Below are 25239 nucleotides of genomic sequence, written 5' to 3' on the forward strand. Positions count from 1 at the left end.
AATGGTATCTTGATTGAGGTGGTATTAATATTTACATGACTGTGTGCATTTGTTAAAACTTACAGAACTACACATTAAAAAGATAAATTTTACTCTGTTAATTTCACCTCAATATTTTTTGCACAAGTATATGAGAACAGAGGTTTATTGTTTGATTGAGATATAATCCGTGTACCATATAAATCCGTGTACCACTATTTTAAAATGACTACTTTGTTGATTTTGGTATATTCACAAAGTATGTACAACCATCACCACTATCTAATTCTAAAGCATTTTCATCATTTCAAAAAGAAACATCTTGTCCATTAGCAATCACTCCTCATTTCCCCTCCTCTCCAACCCCTGATGACCACATAATCTTATTTCTTTTTTTTCCTTTTTTAAATTGTGGTAAAATACACATAACATTACCATCTTAACCATTGTTAAATGTGCAGTTTGGCGGTATTAAGTACATTCATATTGTTATGCAGCCATCATCCTGAAGGAGAGTTGCATAGCTCAAAATAGCCTGGAGTTAAAACTCCCCTCAGGGTCCTCCCCACCATTCTATGCAAAACAAAGAACTCTCTCACCTGAAGGAAAAAAATGGACTTTAAGGTTGATTACGTCCATCTCCCGAATTCCCTGCCCCAGCCATTTAAGAGATAACTACCCTGAACAACCTTGGAGAAGAACAGGCCCCCTTAAGACTGGAGATTTCCACATATGTGCCTATATATACTTAGTCTTTTCTTGGGTTAGTGCAGCAGCTCACTAATCTGAGTGCTGCTCTTTCTGGCCTCATTAAAGGTGATCTGTTCCTGTAAAGTGCTGGTCTCATTCTTTTTCCGAACCTTGCCTTCTCTAACTCCCTTACCCTACAACCACCATCATCTGCAGAACTAGTTTCATCTAGCAAAACTGAAATTCTCTACCTGTTAAACAATAACTCCTCGTTCTCACCATTCTGCTTTGAATTTGACTATGCTAAGTACCTCATGTAAGTGAAATCACACAGTATTTCTCATTTTGTGACTTATTTCACTTAACATAATGTCCTCAAGTTGCATCTATGTTGTACATATGTCAGAATTTACTTTTTTTTTAAAGAATCTCTGCTGTTTTGCAGAACAGAACAGATTGGACCTATCTTCTTTCAGGTTTTTTTTTTTTTATTTTTTAATTTTTTTTCAAAGCCTATTTTTTTTCATTTATTTTTATTAGTTGGAGGCTAATTACTTTACAATATTGTAGTGGTTTTTGCCATACATTGACATGAATCAGCAGAATTTACTTTTTTAAGGCTGTTTCCTTTTTTAATATTCTTTTGTTTGTATGTACCATACTTTGCTTATCCATTCATTTATCAGTGGACACAGGTTGCTTCAGTGTTTTAGCTCTTACGAGTTATAGTCTATTTTGTCTGATACTTCTATTAAATAGCTACCCTTGCTCTCTTTTGGTTATTATTTACAGGGAATATCCTTTTCTATTCTTTCATTTTCACTGTGTGTCTTTGTATGTAAAATTAGTCTCACATAGACAGCATATGTTTTGGCCTTTTTATTAAAACCCATTTTGCCCATCTGTCTGTCTTTTGGTGGGGAGTTTGATCCTTTTAAATTTAAAGTAATTACCAATAAGAAAGGATGTCTGTCATTTTGCTGTTTGTTTTCTATACGTCTTATATTTTGTCCTTCATTTCCTGTATTACTGTCACCTTTTATGTTTAGTTGATTTTTTTGTAGTGAAGCATTTAAATTCTTCTCATTTCCTTTTGTGTATATTTATAGCTATTTTCTTTGGGGTTACCGTGGGGTTACATGATGCTGTGAGCAGAAGCAGCAAACAGAGATCAGAGCACAGATCCCCAATATTTGGAGGGAGAGGTCCCTTTTGCCTACCATGGTTCCTGCAAGCTACTCTTGAAATGTGTGCATAGCCATCTGACATGGGGCTGGGGTAGGAGATGGGTAACTACTAGTGTGCTAAGAGCTGAGATTTCCCAATTTGTCATCCAAGCATCCCCCTGGAAATTACAAGCATTCGATAGACTCCAGAATTCCAAATGGTTCTGCCAGTTCTGCCAGTGTAAATGTTGTCTTTATGGGAAGGCAGATTCTTGCTTCCTACTCCACCAGCTTTCCAGAATCCCATGGAATCTTTTTTATTTATTTAACTATTTTTTAATTTTGGCCATGCTTGATCTTCATTGCTGCGTGGGTCTTCTCCAGTTGCAGTGAGCAGGGGCTACGCTTCATTTGCCATCACAGTGCACAGGCCTCTCATTGCAGTGGCTTCTCTTGTGGAGCAAAGGCTCTAGGCATGTGGGCTTCAGTAGTTTCAGCATATGGGCTCAGTAGTTGTAGTGCATGGGCTTAGTTGCTCCTCAGCATGTGGGATCTTCCCAGACCAGGGATCGAACTGGTGTCCTCTGCATTGGCAGGCGGATTCTTAACCACTAGACGACCAAGGAAGCCCCTGTAATCTTTTTTAAAAAGTAGATTTTAAATAAAACTTTAATAGAAAGCGATAAATAATTCTTCATCTGTGACTTCAGGAAAGAATATAAACATAGAGGTCGGTACATTGGTAGGTCAGAGGGGGGAATAAGAGTTTATAAGAAAGTTCATTTTATCTTCTTTGTGTAGTCAGAATCTAATACGAGCAAGGTGGAGTTAAGGAAGAATTTCTCTTAAGGAAAGGTCTACAAAATCTTTGGGGAGCTATCTGGGGAGTCGAGATTTTTTAAAAAAAATACTAAATTTTTAATATTTCAAGTATGTATGCACAGCTGTACATTAAGTTGTAATCCTGAATTGTAGAATTAAACAAATTTTTCACTAGAAATTGCCAGTTTTTCAAAGTAAAATTCAGATTTGCTGCACATCATACTGTTTGACCCTGGCTCTGCTGTTGTTCATTTAAGAAGAGAAAGGGCAAGAGCCATAATTGGGGCGTAGCCTCTACTAACAGCTGTGTCATAGAAGGCTGAAGGGGACTTTGTTACCTATTGCTGCTGTAACTGCTATGATCAGCATTTGGATAAAGAAGAACCATATAGACATGTTTTAAGTTACTGTTTGATTGATTTGTAATAGGTAGGGTGCAGTATTTGATCCTCTGACTTTGAACTTGGTCCTGAATTGTTTATGTGTAGTGATCTGACAGCTGAATAACTCCCCAACTACTTATCTGCAGTGTAGTCTTCTGTCGTTGTCTCTAATGTCATTTTCCCTCACTGTGATTCTAAAATGTGAACACAGCATTTTTTAGGACCATCTTAACCTTTTCAACCAAAGTGACTATTCAACATTATGAACTTTGTCATTTTGACACGTAATTTACAAAGGCACTAGATTCCTATCCTAGTTGCTTGAAGTGTAGATGTTCAAACCTATGCTGAATATTCTAAATGGCTGGTTTCCATTAAGTGGGAGCATCTTAAAGATTACAAAATTATTCAACAAATTCTTAACATTGACATGCTTCTTTCTTTTTCTTTCAGGTTGACAGTAAATGCCCTTGCCCAGAAGCTCAATGCTTATTGGAAGGAAAAGACCTCCCAAGAGAATTTGGAGACCTCAGCCATAGTCAGTCCAATACCGTGAGTAGTAAATTTAGAAAATAAAAGTGTCAGGGGTAACATCTTATAAGGCAAATGAAAGGAATAGGAAGGATGATGCTTTTCACATGAGGAAGTTTAATTAACTAAAAAACAGGAAATCACAGGTACTAATTTCATCATTCTCTAAACCTCTTCATCCTGGTTTAACACTTGTGTGGTTTGGATCATAAATATCACGAGTTTAGTATTGTCAGTTTATCCTGTCATCAGTGTAATGTAATGGAAGATGATGACCATTTGAATCAGCTACTCCTTGGTTGAAAATTTAGATCTACTTCTTCTTTTTTTAAATTTTACTGTATATTATCTAATGTATTAAAATTGTTTTGAGGTCATAAGATCTATAAATGTTATGAATATTACTTCAAAACTAAATAAATGACTGTTGTATTCTCTATTTCCAAATAATTAGGCAAAAGTCATGAAATTAAATCATGGATAAAAGTCTACTAGTTTTTGGTTTGTTTTTAGATTTTATTGAAGTATAATTTATTTACAATGTTATATTAATTTCTTCTGTACAGCAAAGTGACAGAGTTATACATATGTATATTCTTTTTCATATTCTTTTCCATTATGGTTGAAACAGGATATTGAATATAGTTCCTGTGCTATACAGTAGGACCTTGTTGTTTATCCGTCCTATGTATAATAGCTTGCCTCTGATAATCCCAAACTCTCATTCCTTCCCTCCCCTACCCACCCCCTCACCCCCACCTTGGCAACCACAAGTCTGTTCTCTATTAAATCTGATTCTTAATAGTTAAATGAGCTTAGGTAAGTAAGTCACTTCATCTCTCTGAGTATATTAACTCATTATTGACCAGAGACGTATTAATATGTCTTTCGTTACCTGAATGTTACTTTTTTTAATTTTTTAATTGGAGGATAATTACTTTACATTTGACTGGAGACATATCAGTATTCGCTTACATAACAAATCACCAGCCACAGGTGTTAATTTCTGCAAAAATCCCCAGCCAATAATGTGTTAAGTTAGATGGCCTAACACAGTACCTGGCATATAGTAGGCATTCAGAAATATTAGCAAACTTCCCTTCTTTTTATTCTAGTGAACATTGTTGGAACCATATCAAGAAATTTGAGAATAGAAATAGAGAACCCAACATATCAAGAAAAAATGTAGAATTTACTGACTCTGAGACACAAAATTACATACAGAATGGTGGATCAAAAAAAAAAAAAAAAGAATGGTGGATCAGGCTGAAATGCTTCAGGAAGCCAGGAAAGAAGCATAATACAGAGGGTAGAATGTGTGACAACATGTACACAGTCAATTATACCATCAAAACAAAGATTAGAGTGTTGAAAGTTCATTTGGGGGTAGGCACTGTGTTTCTTTTAAATGGAAATCATCAAATGTTTGATATAAAATTTTGTTTTCCCAGGTTCGATGCATGAGACAGGGTGCTCAGGGCTGGTGCACTAGGATGACCCTGAGGGATGGGATGGGGAGGAAGGTGGGAGGGGGTTCAGGATGGGGAATACATGTACACCCATGGCTGATTCATGTCAATGTATGGCAAAACCAATACAATATTGTAAAGTAATGAGCCTCCAATTAAAATAAATTAATTTAAAACTTAAAAAGAAAAAAAAACTTAAAAAGAAAAATAAAATTTTGTTTTCAATGCCACATAGTTGCTGTATGACTATCACTGTATCCGATTCTAAAGATCTCTATTCCTGTCCAACATCCATGGTTTTCAAAGAAATGCAAATTAAGATGAGATAATCTTTTTGCCTTTTAAATAAACAGCGATTAATGCAATGGAACAGATGTTCATATATTGCTGGAGTGTGTGTATATATGTTATACAGCCTTTTCTGGAAGTTTAATGATGATTATTTAGTACTTACCTGTCAGACACTGGTTTAAGGTCTTTACATGTATATTTAACCATCACAACAATCCTGTGAGATAGGCAGATGATATTATTACTTCTTTACAAATGTAGACACTTATGCACTGAGAGCTTAAGTAACTTGATCAAAATTAGATAAATAGAAAGTGGTAGATCCAGTTTTCAAATAAAAGCAGTCTGGCCCCCAAACCCAAATTCTTAACCATGACACTCTTATGGAAGGATGCAATGAGAAAAATATAGCGTAGCCCCTTCAGCTTCCTATTTAGGCTTGCGCACAAAAAGCCTCTTCTGTCTGCCTGGTTGGGAGGATCTACCATGGTCTGCATGTAACCTGAGGTAGAGAATTACTGTCTCTAATGCTTGTTCCCAAGAGAGTAATATTGACATGCTTCTACAAGAGACTTGTGTGTGTGTGCATGTAAAACCAAAGCTAATATGACCTTTTCTGTCCCCTTGCACTACTGCTGAAACTGCTTTCTCTGGCTCTAAATAAAACAGTGTGTTAGTTGTTCAGTCATGCCCAACTCTTTGTGAGTCCATAGACTGCAGCCCACCAGGCTCCTCTGTCTATGGGATTTTCCAGGCAAGGATACTGGAATGGGTTGCCATTTCCTTCTCCAGATCATCTTCCTGACCCAGGGATAGAACCCCGGTCTCCTGCACTGCAAGCAGATTCTTTACCAACTGAGCTATGAGGGAAGCCTCAAATAAAACGGTGGCTGTACAGAAATATATAGACACCAGAGGTCAGGCCTGAGCTTGGAGTTGAGAGTTGCAAGGCTGGAGCAGCCTGTAGCTAGGAGATAGGAAGCTGTGTATCCAAGAATGTGTATGGATTTTCTTCATTAAAACAGTTTTAAACAAGAAGACATTGTATTTGAGTAGTAGACTAACTGGTACATTTTATTTTTCTTTCTGTATTTTATAGTTTTTTTAACATGGATGGGCATATGTTGCTTTTATAACTAGAAAAAAAAAGCACCATTTAAAAAGATACAAATATATTGAACTAAGACATAAAAGAATCATATCACTATTGAAATGTCTAGCATAAGAGCAGTATAAATGTAACATACACAGAATCTGTCCTAGGCTAAATTACATGTTTTTCAAATTGGTCCTAGGTGCCCCTCTACCCTCTCTCTGTCTTTTCTCTAGCCTTCTCCCTTCCCAGTCTGGTCTGCCTTTCACATGTTAGATGCACACTACTTCTCTTATATATGGATCATTTCCTCTTACAGGGAAACAAATTTACCCCAAGGTGTATGTGACTGGGTTACACTTCCTGAAGGAGATGGGAATGAGTATGTGTTTTAAGAGTAGAGTTCTGGGGACTTCCCTGGCAGTCCAGTGGTTAAGACTTTTGTCTTCCAATGCAGGGCACACAGATTCAATTCCTGTTCAGGGAATTAAGAATTGACATGATGCAGGGTGCAGCCAAAAATTTTTTAAAAGAGTAGAATTTTGGAAGAATTCTCTGTTATAACCCAGTTGTTGGACTGGAGCCACTTTTTCTAGTTACAAAATTTAATCAAATTTATGCTACTTTTTAAGATTAACTTTGGGAATATCTATCTAATAAAATTTTTATTTAAGTGTAAACAAAGACTTTTTGAAAGGGGAAAAAAGGACTAGGGAGCCTGTGCGGAAATAGAGGAGACATTGTAATGACATTGCTTCAACGACTCTCACAGATGCATTTCAAATCTATCATGGATTTGGATAGAAGCAAATAAAATGATTCTGTGGGTTTTATTTTTTAGAAATATTATAATATATATAAAATTTTTGCTGATTAATAAATTTTAGAGTTAAAGTTATCCTTTTGTTAAACTCAAGAAATAAGGTTCCAGGATAACTACTGTTGAGCTCTATAATTTGGTGGCTTACCACATTAATACTTATTACTGTTTTCATATCCATATCTGGTCTAGTTCTATCATTGTTTTATCTGTGAAGTTTAAGATTATACATTTTAGACACCTGGACTATAACATTTGTAATACATTTCATGTTTAATTCTTTCTTTCTTTCAGTTCTTTCAATTTTAGGGTATGCCTTTTATTGTAAGAGTATAGAGCTAGAATATAGCCTTTCTAATATAAGAAAGAGTATAGAGCTAGAATATAGACAATCATATTTTTGTGTTCTTCCATTCAGGAAGATGCCTGACCAGACATGGGTACAGTGTGATGAGTGTCTGAAATGGAGGAGGCTTCCTGGCAAGGTTGATCCATCCACATTACCTGCAAGATGGTTTTGCTATTATAATTCCCACCCAAAGTACAGGTAAGGTTAAGACTCAGTATTATGCCAGAGATAAGTCCTGATTTGTCTCTGTTCTAAAACACTTTTCATCTCAAGTCCACACTCTTCAGCCTGGCATTCAAGCCCCTGTGCTAACTGGTCTTTACCTGTTCATTGTATGTTAACACAGGCCTTCTGCTTTAGCAGGCCTGTGGCTTCACTCTTCCCTACACATGCTACATGTATTCCCTTCTCCATGACTTGATACTGTCATTCCACTTGCTTAGAGTGACTTTCTATATTCCATCTGATCATATCGTCTGGGAAGCAGAAGTATTTTGTGTGATACTTCTCCTGTAGACAGTAGTTTACAATAATTTTACTCTGGCTGTCTGTAGTATTTAATGCTTCACATTTGTTCACATACTGTTTGAATTTGGGGGATGTTTTTCATATGTATACATTTGGGCTCTTCAAGAGATTGTAAGCTATTTGAGAACAAAGGATTTATATTTCAGGTTGAATTGACAGTTTTCTTCATATACTTCCTATACTTGAATCTGTTGAAGTACCTATTGTACATTCAATTTAGATTGTTTACATGTCTGTCTTTCTAATATTCCATCACTCAGATGGTAAAGAATCCACCTGCAATGCAAGAGACCTGGATTTGATCCCTGCTTTGGGAGAATCCCCTAGACAAGGAAATGGCAACCCACTCCAGTGTTCTTGCCTAGAGAATTCCATGCACAGAGGAGCCTGGTGGGCTACAGTCCATGGGATCAAAAAGAATTGGACATGACTGAGTGATTAACACCTTCACTTTCATCTGTTCCTTGAAACAGCTAACATCTAGATTTGTTGTTGTTCAGTCGCTCAGTCATGTCTGATTCTTTGTGACCCCATGGACTGCAGCATGCCAGGCTTCCCTGTCCTTCATCATCTCCCGGAACTTGCTCAAACTCATGTACATTGAGTTGGTGATGCCATCCAACCGTCTTGTCCTCTGATGTCTCCTTCTCCTCCTGCCTTCTATCTTTCCCAACATCAAGGTCTTTTTCCAATGAGTTGCCTCCTCGCATCAGGTGACCAAAGTATTGGAGTTTCTGCTTCAGCATCACTCCTCCCAATGAATAGTCAGAGTTGATTTCGTTTAGGATTGACTGGTTTGATCTCCTTGCAGTCCAAGGGACTCTAAAGAGTTTTCTCTTACACCACAGTTCAAAAGCATCAATTCTTTGACGCTCAGTCTTCTTTATTGTCCAAACTTGCACATCATGGACATCATTTCAATTTAACAAATATTTGTGTATGACTCAGTAACATAGGTTCATAATAATAATTCAGTTTGTTTCAATTCACCTGTGACTCTCTTAACTTTTTTCTGTGGTATAAATGCTGATAGAGAAAAAGGTACTAAACCAGAGTATGCTTTTTAAGGGAAAAAAACGTTGAAAATGGAGGAAATAAAAAGCAATGAAGTCCAGTTCTGTAATAAGCAAGGATTCCCCCATAGACTAAAGATGTGCCTAAGTACCTCTTAGGGTGGTGTGATTAAAATGTGAGATTGAGTACTTAGAAGTCTCATTTTCGAATTCTCTATATGCTGTCATTTATATTTAGTCCAGAAGACATAACCTTCCAGGACACTTTGTCCCCTAATAAAATGGATATTAACATAGGATTTCCAGTCGTTATTAGTTTCTGTTTATTTCTAGGATTGCCTTTGTCCACTGAATACATTTTCTAGTACTTCTTTCAGCTTGTACTCCTATAATTCTCTTCTTTATGCTTTACATATAGCAAACATCTTTTGATTTATAGAATCCTCTTTTTCTCTTCTTTGCTAGCCTCTGTTCTGTCTCTTTTACAATGTCAGCTCCTCATCCCTCCGTGCTGCTCTCTATCATAGCCTCTGATTTTCCTCTTCAGGGATCATCACAGTCTATGGATGCTCCTACTTATCCTGGACCTTGGGGATTTCTTTTTTAGTACATGAGAGGCAGGAGACCTAGGTTCTAGTCTCAGTGATATTCTCCTTCTATAGAAGCCCAAGCAGGTCTCTCTTGTGCTTGAATTTCACTGTGTAAAAATAGAGATTATGCTTCATGCTCTCTACCATCATACGAATTTTATAGCTGTCAAGTACTTTGAGTATCTTGGGAGAAGGGTAATATACACACCAAAAATAATGATATGGTATGCATTGAAAAAAAGAATTGCTACCTAGTAACCTGCCCACACATTTTGTAATGTGGGTGGGATCTGAACTCTATAATGTTAGATGGTGGTTAATCTGCCTTGTCATACTTGTGAGGAAAATGAAGGGTGAAAGTCAAGGGCACATTTTCTTTTCTTTTTTTTTTTTTTTCAGTGCAAAAGCAGAATGAATGCTTCAATTTTATTTTTTTTAATTTTTTCATTTATTTTTATTAGTTGGAGGCTAATTACTTTACAATATTGTAGTGGTTTTTGCCATACAATGACATGAATCAACCATGGATTTACATGTGTTCCCCATCCTGATCCCCCCTCCCGCCTCCCTCCCCAACCGATCCCTCTGGGTCTTCCCAGTGCACCAGCCCTGAGCACTTGTCTCATGCATCCAACCTGGGCTGGCGATCTGTTTCACCCTTGATAGTATACTTGTTTCAATGCTATTCTCTCAGAACATCCCACCCTCACCTTCTCCCACAGAGTCCCAAAGTCCGTTCTGTACATCTGTGTCTCTTTTTCTGTTTTATTGTTACCATCTTTTTAAATTCCATATATATACATTAGTATATTGTATTGGTCTTTATCTTTCTGGCTTACTTCAGGCTCTACTACAAAACCACAGTCATCAAGACAGTATGGTACTGGCACAAAGACATTTTCTTTCCAAAAGATAACTTCTTCTATGTACTGCAGGAGGTGCTCTGTTCCAGAGGAACAAGAACTCATTGATGAAGACCTGTACTTGAGCAGAGCTAAGAAACAGTTGAGTATACCTTACCCAAGATGGCAGTCTATATCCTTTGGTAGAGGAGCCTGACCCTTCCAAATGGGATGGGAATTTTGAGAAGAGAGATGATTTTTTAATGATTTTCCTATTCACCTCTCTGCTCTTGGAGTTCTTTATTCTTTCTAATCATCTCCTGAATGTCTCAACTGGAGATTGGCTCTAGTTTCTCTCCCTCTCTCCCACCCCAACCCTCTTTTGATAGGGCATTTGAAATATCTCTTTAGTAGCACAGTCCAGGAACGAACTCTTAACTACTCAGCAAGGCTCACAGTGTTTCTAGTGTAGAAGGAACGTTATAACCTAAATCTACAGTTCATGAGTGAACTAAATAGCACTTTTATATTCTCCTAGAGATCAAACTGTTGAGAAGAAGAAGGTACCAACAGAAAATGAGAGCCACCAGGTGAGAGATGGTCTACCCTCTTCCTTTCCTCACACAGAATTTCCCCCAACAGAAGACATAGGTTGAAGAAAGCAGCACTCTTGAAAGCTGCATAGAAATAACAAGCCATTTGTTCTGGTGGTCTTTTTTTTTTTTACTGGATCTTTTTATTTTTGCTTTGATCTGCTGTTACTGATGTTCAGATCACCATAAAAATAGAAGAGCCAAATCATGTATTGCCCAGATTTGGATTCAGTACTGATTCTGGGTAGTGTGAATGTCACATTCGGTGTCACAGAGTATTCAGGGTTACATTGCATCCTCATACAGGCTGCTCCTGTTGAGTGTCTGGTTTTCCTCAGTCTCCTTCCTTCCAGGATTCACGGGTGACTCCTTTCTGCTTTCCTCTTGGGAAGAAGGGATGGTTCTTTTGTGCCCTTCCCCCCCGCCCCACCGCTTTCAGGCTGGCTGGCTTTATAAAGACTCTGCTGTTTTGAATTTTCAGGAGCACTGTCTCTCGGACATGGTTGCCCAGCTCCGGACGCTGAAGGGTGCAATAAGGTTGGCCGTCCTTTCAGGGACACTCCTTTCCTGACAGCCACCATAGCACCCATTTATCTCCCCCACCCAACCTTGCCTTTCTGCATGATTTTCCTCTTGACCCTCTTTCCCAGAGATATCTGCTAGCAGCATGTTAGATTCACCTTCCACCCACTCAGTCAGGGTAGGTCAGGCTGGTGAGGATAGAGGCAATTAAATACTAATTCTTCCTCTGACACTCTACCAAGACCCAGGTGTATTAATAAACAGGTTGCAAACCCTCCTATCTTGGCTTTATAGTCTGATCTAGAGATTGGGTAATTTCCTGGGACTGCCTTGTCCTCATTCAGTTTACCTCCCCTTTATACTCCTTCACCTTCATCATTCATGCTATCTTCATAAGTTGGCTCTCCCAGAAGATCCCAGATGCATGTTTCTGTGTGTGCAGTATATGTTAGTCTCTCGCATGCATTTCTCCAAGACGAGTACAGACATTTGCTGCAGTGCTTATTCCCTCCATTCCTTCCCTCATCACAGATCTCAGAGGAATGAAAACCCAGTCTTACACTGGGTCCAAAGAGAGAATAAGAAAGTGATTTGGGGGCCTGGTTTTGTGTTGTTGATGGGATGATTCCAGGAACCAATAAGTGAGTTGGGGAGGTCTGTTGGTATCCAGCTGATAAGGTTATAACTGAACGTGCCTGGGGTCAGTGTTCTAGTGTACATTACTGCGCGCTGTTTGTTTTGTGTAGGAAACAGTTTATTTTTATTTGGCCAAGTGTTTTTTCCTAGCATCAGAAGGATTGACTCATCCTTTGGTATTTGGTTTGAAATTAGGATTTTTATGAATTCTTTCTTTCTTTGCTAGGTATTCACTAATCCGCTGAAGATCCCTTCTATTCAAGATATGGATGACTTGAATAATAAGATGACTGGGTATGAGGGAATTGATAGCCCCAGCCAGCTTTCATCTGTTGGAGAAGAAAGCAGAACAACTTCTCTTCAACTTAAGCCTCTGGATTCCAGCATTTTTCAGTTCTCCAGGTGTGTTAAAAAAATATAGACTCTCTTCAGTAATGAGCCTCAGGGTTTGCTTTCCTGTAAACTAAATTGGTATGGTTATCGTGTTTGCATTTCTCCTAAAACTTAGCATGGAATTTAGGAGAAATACCATTTGGGGATTGATAGACTTGCATGTTACATGTACCTCCCATTTTTCAACATTGTAACTGTCATGTCAAGTCTATCTATCTTTTTGGTTTTACTTTTTTGAGGTGATCATCCGACAAATGTTCTTTTATGGATTATGTATTCCCATTATGTTGGAAATTGTGTAAGTGAAGTAATGGACATGAAAACTCTTTGCAAAGCATAATGTACTATGCAAATGTAAAGTAATGTTACCTGGATAAGCATTGTTTCTTTCTATAAGCTTAGGAATATTGAAATCCTGCAGGGCCTCATAGGCCTAACACATGTTGACCACATATAAAAATACGTATTAGAAGTTTGTGCCATTAAGTAAGCTTTGTAGTCCACTGTTTCCTAGGGTAAATTTTTCATGTAAGTTTAGGCTTAGAATTTACTTGTTTGTTGTCTAGCACAACAGCAATATTATTTTGTTATTCCCTGGTGGCTTAGACCCGCCACCAGTGGTAAAGAATCCGCCTGTAATGTGGGAGACCTGGGTTTGATCCCTGAGTTGGGAAGATCCCCTGGAGAAGGGCATGGCAACCCACTCCAGTATTCTTGCCTGGAAGATCCCCATGGACAGAGGAGCCTGGCAGGCTACAATCCATAGGGTCGCAAAGAGTTGGATATGACTGAGCAACTAAGCACACAGAGCAATCTTTATTACAGAAATTTTCTTAAATATCAGGAATATTTGAAGCACTAAAAGGTACAACCGCCTCTGTGCCTTCAGGACTGCTAATTATGACTTGCTTTCTCCTTGTTACTGTGTTTCTCACTTCTGGCAGGGCCAAGCCATAGTGAAGGTACAGAGTTGCTCTCTAGAGTCCACAATAATATGACTGTTACATAGTAGATTGTGAAGTTTTTATTAACCCTTTTCAGTTTGGATATCTTCTTAACATACTGTAGGAAAAAAGCAATGGGATGTATAATAGGGGGAAATTACTCCTGCCCCTGCCTCCACCAGTGTTACTGATTTCTTTCCCTCTTTGTTGCTTCTTAAGTGGGTCTTGTCAGCTTTCACCCAGACAAACATCTCTTTATGTGTGCAAGTCCCTTAGTCTTCCACAATTAAGCCCCCTAGATATTGAAAGAACCTCACATCCCCCTGAGCATGAACAGAGTCTCAAGAGGAAGTAGGCTATTAGGACAAAAAGTAATAGAACTCTAAAGGAAGTAAATGAGAATCTATACAAAAGCATCAAGAATAGTTGGAAGAGAATAGCTATGCAGAAACTGATAGTTGAATTCAGTCATATTGAAGGAGCTATTTCTAAGATAGAACCATGCAGCAAGGGATTAAGGAATATAGCCTAGTTGGTCTCAGGGATTTGGTCTAATTCATCCACAGTTATCCAACTCCCATTTTAGGTTGGGAGGGGTATAGAGAAAAGTGTTGTGCACGTTGTTAGCTCTCTACGTTGATCTTGAGATGGTCATGCATCAGAATTGCCAGTGGAGTATCAAGATGTCACTACTCTTGAAAGCTGTCCTTTCTCTGCTGTGACCATCTTTGCTTTCTCTTCAGTGTTTCTATTGATACTGTCCAGTGGAATTTGGTAACCTGAAGGAGATAACAAATACTAACCTCTGTATGTGTGTATTTTATGAGTGCAGTATGACAGTACATCCATTGGGTGGCATACTTCATCAGTCTTAATTAGGATTTCTGTATGAGTCATTGTGGAACTGCGCTATCCAGAATTGGGTTTTAGCTCTAGAATTTTTTGACTATTTATGTGTAATTTTAATTTGAGGATAATATTCCTTCAAGATATATGTGATAATTGATACTGCTAATGTCATGTTTTATGTAAGGTCAGTAAATGATGATCCTGTCATTTTAAGCTACACGTATAGGGGGATTCAGATTGATTGGAAATGGTCTGCCTTTTTATAGAGGAAAATTAAATGCTTGAGAGTTTAATAAAATATGCAAGGTTTTCTTATAAAACTGTGTTAAAGGAATAATAGGTTTGGTCAAGAGTAAAGATCTCCCTTGCTATCAAAACCTAAAGCTGATAAGGGTCCTTGGGTCATGTAGTACAGCTCTTTAATTCTAGATAAAATAAAGCCTACACTATCCAAGAGTGTTTTAAAATTTTCTAGTGGAGTAGGTTATAAGACCTACAAGGTGTTCCAGAGGTGTCATTGGAAACAGCTTTGTGAGTCTTCACGAATCTAGCAAAGATAGGGGAAGACCTACAATAAAGTAAGTTCAGCTAGGATATAAACAAGCATAACCTTTTAGGGCAAGACAGCTTAAAGGAAATAGTCCCCTTTCTCTTCATTCATTCTACATATATTTGAGTCCTTACTATATGAAAGCAGTATTCTAAGGCAGTAAAGGAATCTAAGATGAAGGAGCTTATGGTACTCAAAGTTACATATATAAGCACCCCTGATACATGGTAGGTTTCATATGAGTGGTATAAACAAAGGTCTAAAGTAGCCATAAGCATATAGACAAAGGTGAGAATTACAGCCTGTAATTTATTTAGATATTTAGAGAACCTCTGAGTAAGCAATATTGCGTGGTAAGTTGCTTCAGCCGTGTCTGACTCTTTGCAAACCCATAGACTGTAACCCATCAGACTCCTGTCTATGGGATTTTCCAGGCAAGAATACTGGAGTGGGTTGCCATTTCCTTATCCAGGGGATCTTCCTGACCCAGGGATCAAACCCTTATCTCTTATATCTCCTGCATTGGCAGGCAGGTTATTTACCACTAACGCCACCTCGGTTACTCTGAGTAAACTATATATCAAAGGTTAATTATTTCATATATTAAAAGGATAGCCAGAAAAAAACTCAAATTACATTGTAATGGTGAAAAGAGAGGAGGGAAGATATCCTAATATATATAAAGGAATATTTGAAACAATAGACACAAGGTAGAAATAGAAAAACAGTTTTGCAAATAAATAAGATTGATTCAAGGGTCAGTGTTAACATTTTAAAATACGATCTTTGAGAAAGAGTTCCAGAATGGCAAAATGAGTAGTGTGATGAACTCTTACCAAGTAACCATTTAACTGGAAAAAATTATTAAACAAAGCAAAGCAATCATTCTTAATTCCTGGAAATTGTCCTAGGGGCGTACAGCAAGTACAGAAACATTCATTCAGGAAAATCTATTAAATCTCAGAAAGTACAGCAAAAGTCGGGCATTTAACCTGCTCTCATCTCCCTCTAAGCTTTGTTTTATAACTACTCAAGGAGCTCTAATCCAGGTGGGTGTGGTCAAGAAATTGGGGGCTCCCTCTCTCCCTAGCTCCTCGTCTAGAGCTATGGTTTCACCTGGGAGGTGCAGGCTTCTGACATTTCTTATATCCTTCAGGTCTGTCTTGCTCTCTTCCAAGCAGACTCAAGGGGACTGGGCCTCTTTTCTCCCACCCAGCTTTCTCTTCCTCCATCCACAGGTAGCAGCACTCACCTAGGGACAGCATGCTGACAAGCCTAGACTCCTATTGCTCCACCCCCAGCTTACTTATAGGGCAGAGGTTCACGCCAGAAGGAGCAAGCCAAAAATCATCCCAGCACCCATTTGTAAAGAAAAGGTTTCACTCTTAAGAGAGTGGGCCACTGTCCCTGCTGTCAACCCTGCACAGTGGCACAAAGGTTCTGCTTAGGGAGAAAGGAAGGCCTGACAGATGAAGAACTCCTTAGAACTACCCAAAGGAACTGACTTTATATGGAACATATAATGGAGAATTCCATTCCTAAGGGCATTGTCAGACAATGAAAATCTTAGTGGAGAACAATTAAGAACAATTGTATCATACCTCCATGGTACAAGTTACAACAAGTGAGATTACTGTGAAATCATAAGTTTGGTAATAGAGAAAAGCAAGCAAAAAGACATCCAGGCACTCCTGGGATCATAGTCAACCCTGGGGGTTAGGAAGGCTGTGTGTAAACATGAGACTACACTCATTAAGGACACAAGGTGAACTTGCAGGCAGTCCGCAAGCCTCACACAGATCAAACAACAGAGCAGAAGTTTCACTGGTACTAGATACTTAAGCACAGCCTCTAATCAAGCAGTGACTGAACAAAAAGCTACTGTGGCCCAGGGGCCACTCCTTGGAAGCCAGGCTTAAAAGTAAAATCACAAATATCCCTGTTAGTCTGGGAAACTGCGCATGCTGAAGGCTGTGCCTCCTCAGAAATGATTGGAGAGGGACAATCTAAGCTGCTACTACCTGGCTGAATGGGGGAAGAAACGTAAATTCTTTGATCAGTGATAGTAGCCTTCAAGCCACATATACATTCAGTGGTAAAGAGTAAAACTCAAACTGGCTAAGGGGGCATAATTACGCTGACTCAGGGTAACTTGTAGATTGTTAGGTAAAAGATAAAAATCAAGTAGAAATCTGAGCAAGAATATTAGAGGTTGTATATTACAGGGGAAACAATTTTCATGGAGTCACTTCAGCCAAATAACTGGAAAAAAATAACCCAACAAACAATAGCAACAACCATTCAGGGAGGTGGAAATTGCTTGCTATACTATATTATCTAAAATATCGATTGTCAACAAAAAAATTATGACACATGCAAAGAAAAAAAATGTGACCTGTACATGAGATGGGAGGGAAGCAGGTAATAGAAACTGCCCCTAAATAGATCCAGATGTTGAATTTAGCAAACAGAGACTTCAAAGCATCTATTATAAACATGTTCAAAGAACTAAAGGAGACCATGTTTCATCAACTGCAGAATATTAGTAAAGGGACAGAAATTATGTTTAAAAAGAACCAAATGGAAATTCTTGAGGTAAAATGGACAGTAACTAATGTGAATATTTCACTAAAGGGACTTAACAGTACATTACAATTGGCAGGAGAATCAGCAAACTTGAAAATATACCAATGACAGATTTTACAGATTATGCTTTCTGAAGAACAGAGAGAAAAAAGAATGAAGGAAAATGCCTCAGAGCCTCAGAAAAATGTAGAACACCATTAAGTGTACCAACATATACAAAGTTGGAGAACATGAAAGAGAGGAGAGGGAGGAAAAGAGGTAGAAAAAATACTCAAATAATGGCTAATAACTTTCCAAGTTTGATGAAAAACATTAATTTATACATTTAAGAAGCTCAAGTAACTAAAAAGAGGATAAATGCAAAGAGATTTACAGTCATGCAGTGAAAATATTGAAAGCCAGAAGCAAAGAGAATTATCTTAAAAACAGGAAGAGAAAAATATTTGTCATGTAAAAGAGAACCCCAATAAGATTAACATCTGGCTTCTCATCAAAAACAGTGGAAACCAGGAGCAGTGGGATGACATATCCATAGTACTTAAAGAAACACTTTCAACCAGAAGTCATAAATCCAATAAAACTATTTTTAGAAAATGAAGGGACTCTCAAGAGTATTCTCCAACACCACTGTTCAAAAGCATCAATTCTTTGGTGCTCAGCTTTCCTTATAGTTCAAGTCTCACATCCAAATACAGTGGCATGTTTCTTCCTCTTTCTGTTCTTAACTGATTAAAAGAATAATTGCATAAACTATATATATATGTATATAATTTCATAGATATATATAATTTTATTGTTGGGATCATCTACACATGTAAAATATTTGCCAATAACAGCATAAAAGAAGTGGGTGGGAGCAAAGCTGTATTGGAGTGAGGAAATATTACCAGATGGTAACTCACATCCATAGTAAGAAATTAAAATTTAAAATGGAAAGATTAGGTTAATTTAACAAACTATAAAATGTCCTTGCTCTACTTTCTTCTCTTAGCTTCCTCAAAAGACATAGCATTACATAAAGTAATAATTATAGTAATGTATTGTTAGACTTGTAAATGTTAAACTAGAAAATACCCACATAACACGAAAAGAGGAGAACAGTAAAGGAAGAAGGAAACCATGACATATATAGAGAGCAGAAAACCAAATAATGGACATCAATTCTAACTTATCAATAACATTAAATGTGATAAGATTAAACAATCCAATCAAAAGCTGGAGATTATCCAATTGGATTTTTTCACATATACAAATATAATGTCTATATGTTTTATGTTCAGAGATACAAATAGGGTGAAAGTTAAAAGATGAAAAGAGACATACCGTATAAACAGCAACTATAGAGAACAAGAATGTCTATACTAATATCAGACAAACTAATAGACTTTAAACAGAAAATGTTACCAGATATAAAAAGGGACATTTCATATTGATAAAGTCCATTAGGAAGATAACAAAAATTATACCCATATACGGACCTAACAACAGAGCCCCAAAAATGCATGAAGCAAAAGTAGACAGAATTGAAGGGAGAAATAGGCAGTTAAATAATAACAGTTGGAAACTTCAGTATGCCACTTTCAATAATGGGTAAAAGATCAAAATAGAAGGGTTGAAGAATGCTATAAGCCAACTGGACCTGACAGATACATGCAGAACAATTCACCCCCAAACAGCATAGTAAATATTATTCTCAAGTGCCCATGGAATATTCTCCAGAATAGACCAGATGTTAGACCATAAAACAAGCCTCAGCAAGTTTAAAAAGGTTGACATCATATAAAGGATATTCTCCAACCATAGCAATTAAATTAGAAATCAGCAACAGAAGGAAATTTGGGAAATTCACAAATATGTAGAAATTAAATACCATGCTCCAAAATTTTAAAAATGAGTAAAAGAAGAAGTCACAAGGAAAATTAGAAATACCTTAAGATAAAAATAAAATATACAAAAAATTACAACTTGAAGCTGAAGAGGTATTCAGAGGGGAAATTATATTTGTAAATGCTTATATTAAAATTGAAGAAGTATCTTAAATTGTTAACCTAAACTTCCACCTTGAGAAACTAAAAATATGAGAGCAAGCTTACCCCAAATCAAGCAGAAAGAAGGAAATATCAGAATGAAAATGAAATGGAGAATAGAAAAACAATAGAAAAATCAGTGAAACCAAAGGTTGTATCTTTGAGAGGAACAGCAAAAATTAAGAAAAAACATTTAATAAACCAATTCCATTTATAGTTCAGTCACTCAGTTGTGTCTGACTCTTTGTGACCCCATGGACTACAACATGCCAGGCTTCCCTGTCCATCACCAATTCCCAGAGCTTACTCAAACTCATATCCATCGAGTCGGTGATACCATCCAACCATCCCATCCTCTGTCGTCCCCTTCTCCTCCTGCCTTCAATCTCTCCCAGCAGGAGGAGAAGATTGATACTAACTTCATTTATAGTAGCTTCAAAAATAGAGGATTAACAAATTTAACAGAAGTACAAGCTAGACTTGTATACTGAAAATTACAAAATATTGTTAAATGAGAATTAAGTTCTGTTCAGTCGCTCAGTTGTATCCGACTCTTTGTGACCCCATGGACTGCAGCACACCAGGCATCCCTGTCCATCACCAACTCCTGGAGTTTACCCAAACTCGTGTCCATTGAGTTGGTGATGCCATCCAACCATCTCATCCTCTGTCATCCCCTTCTCCTCCCGCCTTCAGTCTTTCCCAGCATCAGGGTCTTTTCAAATGAGTCAGTTCTTTGCATCAGGTGGCCAAAATATTGGAGTTTCAGTTTCAACATCAGTCCTTCCAATGAACACTCAGGACTGATCTCTTTTAGGATGGAATGGTTTGACCTCCTTGCAGTACGAGGGACTCTCCAGAGGCTTCTCCAACACCACTGTTCAAAAGCATCAATTCTTTGGCACTCAGCTTTCTTTATAGTCCAACTCTCACATCCATACATGACTACTGGAAAAACCATAGCCTTGACTAGACGGACCTTTGTTGGCAAAGTAATGTCTCTGCTTTTTAATAAGCTGTCTAGGTTTGTCATAACTTTCCTTCCAAGGAGTAAGTGTCTTTTACATGAGAATAAGAAAGCCTAAAATGAAAACAAATTTCATATTTGTGGGTCAGCAGATTTAATGTTGTTAAGATACCAGTACTCCCCAAACTGAGCTACAGATTCAGTGCAGTCCCTATCAAAATATCAGCTGGCTTCTCTGCAGGCAGCCAATGGAGAAATATGACAGAAAAAAGTGAGAAGAAACTCTGTAGTTGGAAAATAATTCCTGGTGTTTAAACCCTGAATTAATCTTTACTAAATCAGTGAATTCAGATCTAGAATAAGACTTGATTCCTAGTGGGGAGAATTAGAAGTGTTTACAGAGCCAATAAATAAAACCCATCCACTGTCTCTCATTAACATCATAGTTCCTTTTGGATTGCCTCTTATTTGCAGAGTTTTGTTCCCTCATCCCCATGTAGCACAGTTAGTTAAGCTACCTTCTGTTAAGGAGTTTATACTTTAGTGGGAAACCTGGAATACACATACACAGTAGGAAGCAATATATATTTATTATATTGTATTATATTTATTATACTGAGAGTGCTAAAGTGCTATGGGAATTCAAAAGTGGCATTTGAGTTGTCTTGTGTTGAGAAGTGTGTTCCAATCAAAAGAAGCAGTCTGAGAAATCATGGGGCATTCTGTTTGGCTGGTGTCTTTGAAGGGAACTAGTGAGAGAGAAAGCTGGGGCCAAATTAAGTCCCAGTTCTGTCACTTAGTAGCTACATGACTTTCAGAAAGTTACTTAACCTCTCTAGGCCTGAGCATTGTCTTTTTAAAATGAAGATAAGTATCCCCTCATACACATTGACTCATCAAACTGACACAGAGTAAGTGCTCAGTAAATGTTCCCTGTGTTTTGGAATGGAAAAGCTTGAATACCAAGCTAAGACATTTGAACTTTTATGTTGTGGGGAATAATACCTAAAGATTGCAATTAGGGAGGTGACATGATTAGATTAGATTAGCCTTTGGAAGATTAACTTGATAGTGGGTGATCTGGAGGTGTGACAAGGGAAGACTGGAGAAAACCATTGCAATAGCCCAGGAAAGGTAATGAGAGCTTGAACTTGAGTGTTGATAGTGGTAGAACCATATAAAATTACTGAGAGTTTGTTGATGTCGTAACACAAATAGGAAACTTAGTAGAGGGAGCAGGTTTGAAGGTGAAAGTGAGAGGTCAGTTTTATACATACTGAGTGAGATACCAGTGAGACCTCCAGAAATAAAAAAAAGTGTGTATAACAGGCAGTTAGAAATTCAGTACTGGAGATTCTGGACTGGGAACACCACTTGGAAGTTATCTTCCAGAAGTTAGAGCTAAAAGATTGTATGAGATTACCAAAGAAAAGAAGTGTAGGGAGAAAAGAGGATAACTAAAGACAGAACTTTTAGAAGTGGGAAAATGAAAAGAATAAAATGACATTAATTGCCTTTCGTAAAACTTTGTGGTTGCTATCTGGTATTATATATGCTTCCTTCATACCTGCAAACTTCCTGTCCTACTATCGTCCTCAGTACTGCCGCTAAATGGACCATCTACAGTGGCGCATGTTTAAAGATGAATGCATTTGTTCTTACATAGTCCCTAAAGCCTTTTGTTTTCCCCTTAAGGTTGATACAACAAGATCTTATTAAGATGACTAGCCCACCAGGCTCTTATGTCCGTGGAGTTCTCCAGTCAAGAATACTGAAGTGTGTAGCCATTCCTTTCTCCAGGGGATCTTCCCAACCCAGGGATTGAACCCAGGTCTTCTGCACTGCAGGTGGATTCTTTACCATCTGAGCCACCAGGGAAGCCCTATTGAGATGACAGACCAGTTTTATTTCTGGGCAGACACAAGTTTTGAAGAACATTCAGGGCATTCTAAGAAGCTAAGGTTTGAGATGTTTTACAGATGTTCTCTGAAATTGGCAGAGCTATGGTGGCCAATAACATGCCTGTCTTTCTCATTGAAAACTTGAAAGCTAATTTTTACCTTGAAATTTCTTGGTTTTCTGGAGAGAGAGAAGAATAGTTATAAGGATAAAAATTGGGGTCCCATCCTCCTGCTTGATATAAAATTGCCTGTAGATTTTGGTGGCATCTGTTGTTGTTGTTGTTGTTGTTGTTAGTTCCTTCAACCATTATTGTATATAGCAACCAGAAATGGAAGGTGACTTGAGTCACTGTCCTAAACTTCCCTGAAGAATTGAGGGAGTGCCTGTTTGCCCGGACAGAGGGGAATTCTTTAGCCCTAAGTGGGGAATGACTTGAACTAGCTGATTCAGTTTCTTTGTTTCTGACTAGGGTCCTGTATTTTAATTAATTTTTACAAGTGGTTGATGGGCAATAGCCACAATCCAGTTGGCTGGCAAAGGCACTGTGTGGTGTCCCATTGCAATATAAAAACATGCATAAGTCTTTGATACTGGAAGGTTTTTGTGACACTTTAAAATTAACAAGCTGGCTCGGTCTCCTCCACTGACTCCACTAGGCTTTTTATGACCTTTTTTCCATTCTCTTGTTAGGGTACTTTTTTGCATGTGTACTTTTTTGTTTTTCTTCCTTCACTTGCCTTTTGGAAACTTCTAATTCAGGCTGGTTTCAATCCTATTTTCAGAAATCTTACCAAGGTCAGCCTAGTCCTGCTATTATCCAGATGCTGACTTTCTTCATACCTCTCAATTTCTCCGCTCTCTTAAGACACATGACTATCTCAGCAAATTGCATGAATGAAGGAGTTGGGGTTTGGGGGTAAAAATGTATTTCTAACACGAAATGATCTGTGAATAACAGCTAGAGTCAGTTGTAATATGGGAAATTTGAAGATGGATAAGAATATCTGTCTCCCAAGTGCTCGGGCCTGGTGTACTGGGAAGACCCAGAGGAATCGGGTGGAGAGGGAGGTGGGAGGGGGGATCGGGATGGGGAATACGTGTAACTCTATGGCTGATTCATATCAATGTATGACAAAACCCACTGAAATGTTGTGAAGTAATTAGCCTCCAAATAATAAAAAAATTAAAAAAAAAAAAGAATATCTGTTTCCATAGGATAGGATATATCATATACTCCATAGAATAAGAATATACTTAGTCTGTATTGTGATGACTTAAAATTGAATTTCCTCTTCTTCTTGCAGCAAGTACAAATGGATCCTAGGTGAGGAACCTGTGGAGAAACGAAGAAGGCTCCAGAATGAGATGACAACACCTCCTCTAGATCATTCCATGCCTGGCCCTTACAGGAGGGTGGAGGCAGCAGTTGCCTACCCAGAAGGGGAGAACAGCCATGAGAAGTCCAGTTCTGAGAGAAGCACACCACCTTACCTTTCCCCAGAATACCCAGAAGCAATCAAGAGTACCAGTCAGAGTAGGGAGGTCTCAGTTCTGTATTCAGGGGCCCAGGACCAACATCAGGGTTCCTTGCTCCCTGAAGAGTTAGATCAAATGCCACGATTGGTGGCAGAAGAATCTAACAGAGGCAACACACGTGTAAACAAGGAAGAAGTGAGCAAGGGACCTTTTGTAGCTGTTGTCGGTGTTGCAAAAAGTATTAGGGATTCAGGAGCTCCCATTCAGCTGATCCCTTTTAACAGAGAGGAGCTTGCTGAGAGAAGAAAAGCAGCTGAATCCTTGAATCCGGTGCCTTATTCTTCTGTGGCCTCTGCTCCAACTCCTGCTGCAGCTGTTGCAGAGAAAGGAAGAGGCTACAAGGAGAATGGCGGTCGTAATATACCAAAGATGAAGAACCAAAGAGAGCTAGAAGAACTGAAGAGAACCACAGAAAAATTGGAACGTGTTTTGGCAGAAAGGAATATGTTTCAGCAAAAGGTTAGGGTAACATCTTACCACTGGGAATGAGAGGTCATTGTAACCAAGGGACCAGAGAGATGGAAATGATGATCTCATGTTTAAACACAATAAGCCATTGAATGATTCTGTGGTACATCTCAGATCAAGTGAACCCTAATGGGCTTCCCTTCCATATTTGGGATTTGAAAAGGTCCATAAACAGAAGAATACATTTAGGGGAATCACAGGGTGAATACATTCAGGAAAACTGGGGGCACTCTTTCTTTTAGTGTTCAGTGAAATGTGGGGTCATTGAATTTCTGTTTCTTGGACTGCAGGTGGAAGAGCTGGAACAGGAGAGGAATCATTGGCATTCCAAATTCAAGAAAGTCCAACATGAATTGGTGACCTATAGTACCCAGGAGACGGAAGGCTTGTATTGGAGCAAGAAACACATGGGCTATCGCCAAGCTGAATTCCAGATTCTGAAAGCTGAGCTGGAGAGAACCAAAGAGGAGAAGCAGGAACTAAAAGAGAAACTGGAAGAAATAGAGAGACACCTGGAAGTGCTGCAGAAGACTCAGGTCTCCTACCGGACCCCAGAGGGAGATGACCTAGAAAGGTTAATTACTAGGGTTTAGTTATCAGCTTGTGAGTGCTAATGGGAAGCCTCTCTTAGGACCCCCAGTTACTGATCATAGATAAGAGAAGAAGCCTTAATTAATTTCTAGGCCACCAAGGATTGAGG

General features: G+C 38.3%; 1 protein-coding gene across 3 annotated transcripts in view; it reads left to right on the forward strand.

The window, feature by feature from the left end:
• Nucleotides 1-25239, forward strand: part of MORC4 (MORC family CW-type zinc finger 4) — a 59266-nt gene that overhangs the window by 28582 nt on the left and 5445 nt on the right. For 2 of the 3 annotated variants that reach the window (XM_065916475.1, XM_065916478.1), the window contains 7 exons: nucleotides 3494-3592; nucleotides 7663-7791; nucleotides 10660-10728; nucleotides 11105-11156; nucleotides 12544-12719; nucleotides 23840-24530; nucleotides 24830-25113. In XM_065916475.1, the coding sequence (XP_065772547.1) occupies nucleotides 3494-3592; nucleotides 7663-7791; nucleotides 10660-10728; nucleotides 11105-11156; nucleotides 12544-12719; nucleotides 23840-24530; nucleotides 24830-25113 (1500 nt within the window). The remainder of the gene's footprint in view (nucleotides 1-3493; nucleotides 3593-7662; nucleotides 7792-10659; nucleotides 10729-11104; nucleotides 11157-12543; nucleotides 12720-23839; nucleotides 24531-24829; nucleotides 25114-25239) is intronic. The other variant, XM_065916477.1, reaches the window with a different exon arrangement.

This window comes from Muntiacus reevesi, chromosome X, assembly GCF_963930625.1.
Source record: "Muntiacus reevesi chromosome X, mMunRee1.1, whole genome shotgun sequence".
Taxonomy (NCBI): domain Eukaryota; kingdom Metazoa; phylum Chordata; class Mammalia; order Artiodactyla; family Cervidae; genus Muntiacus; species Muntiacus reevesi.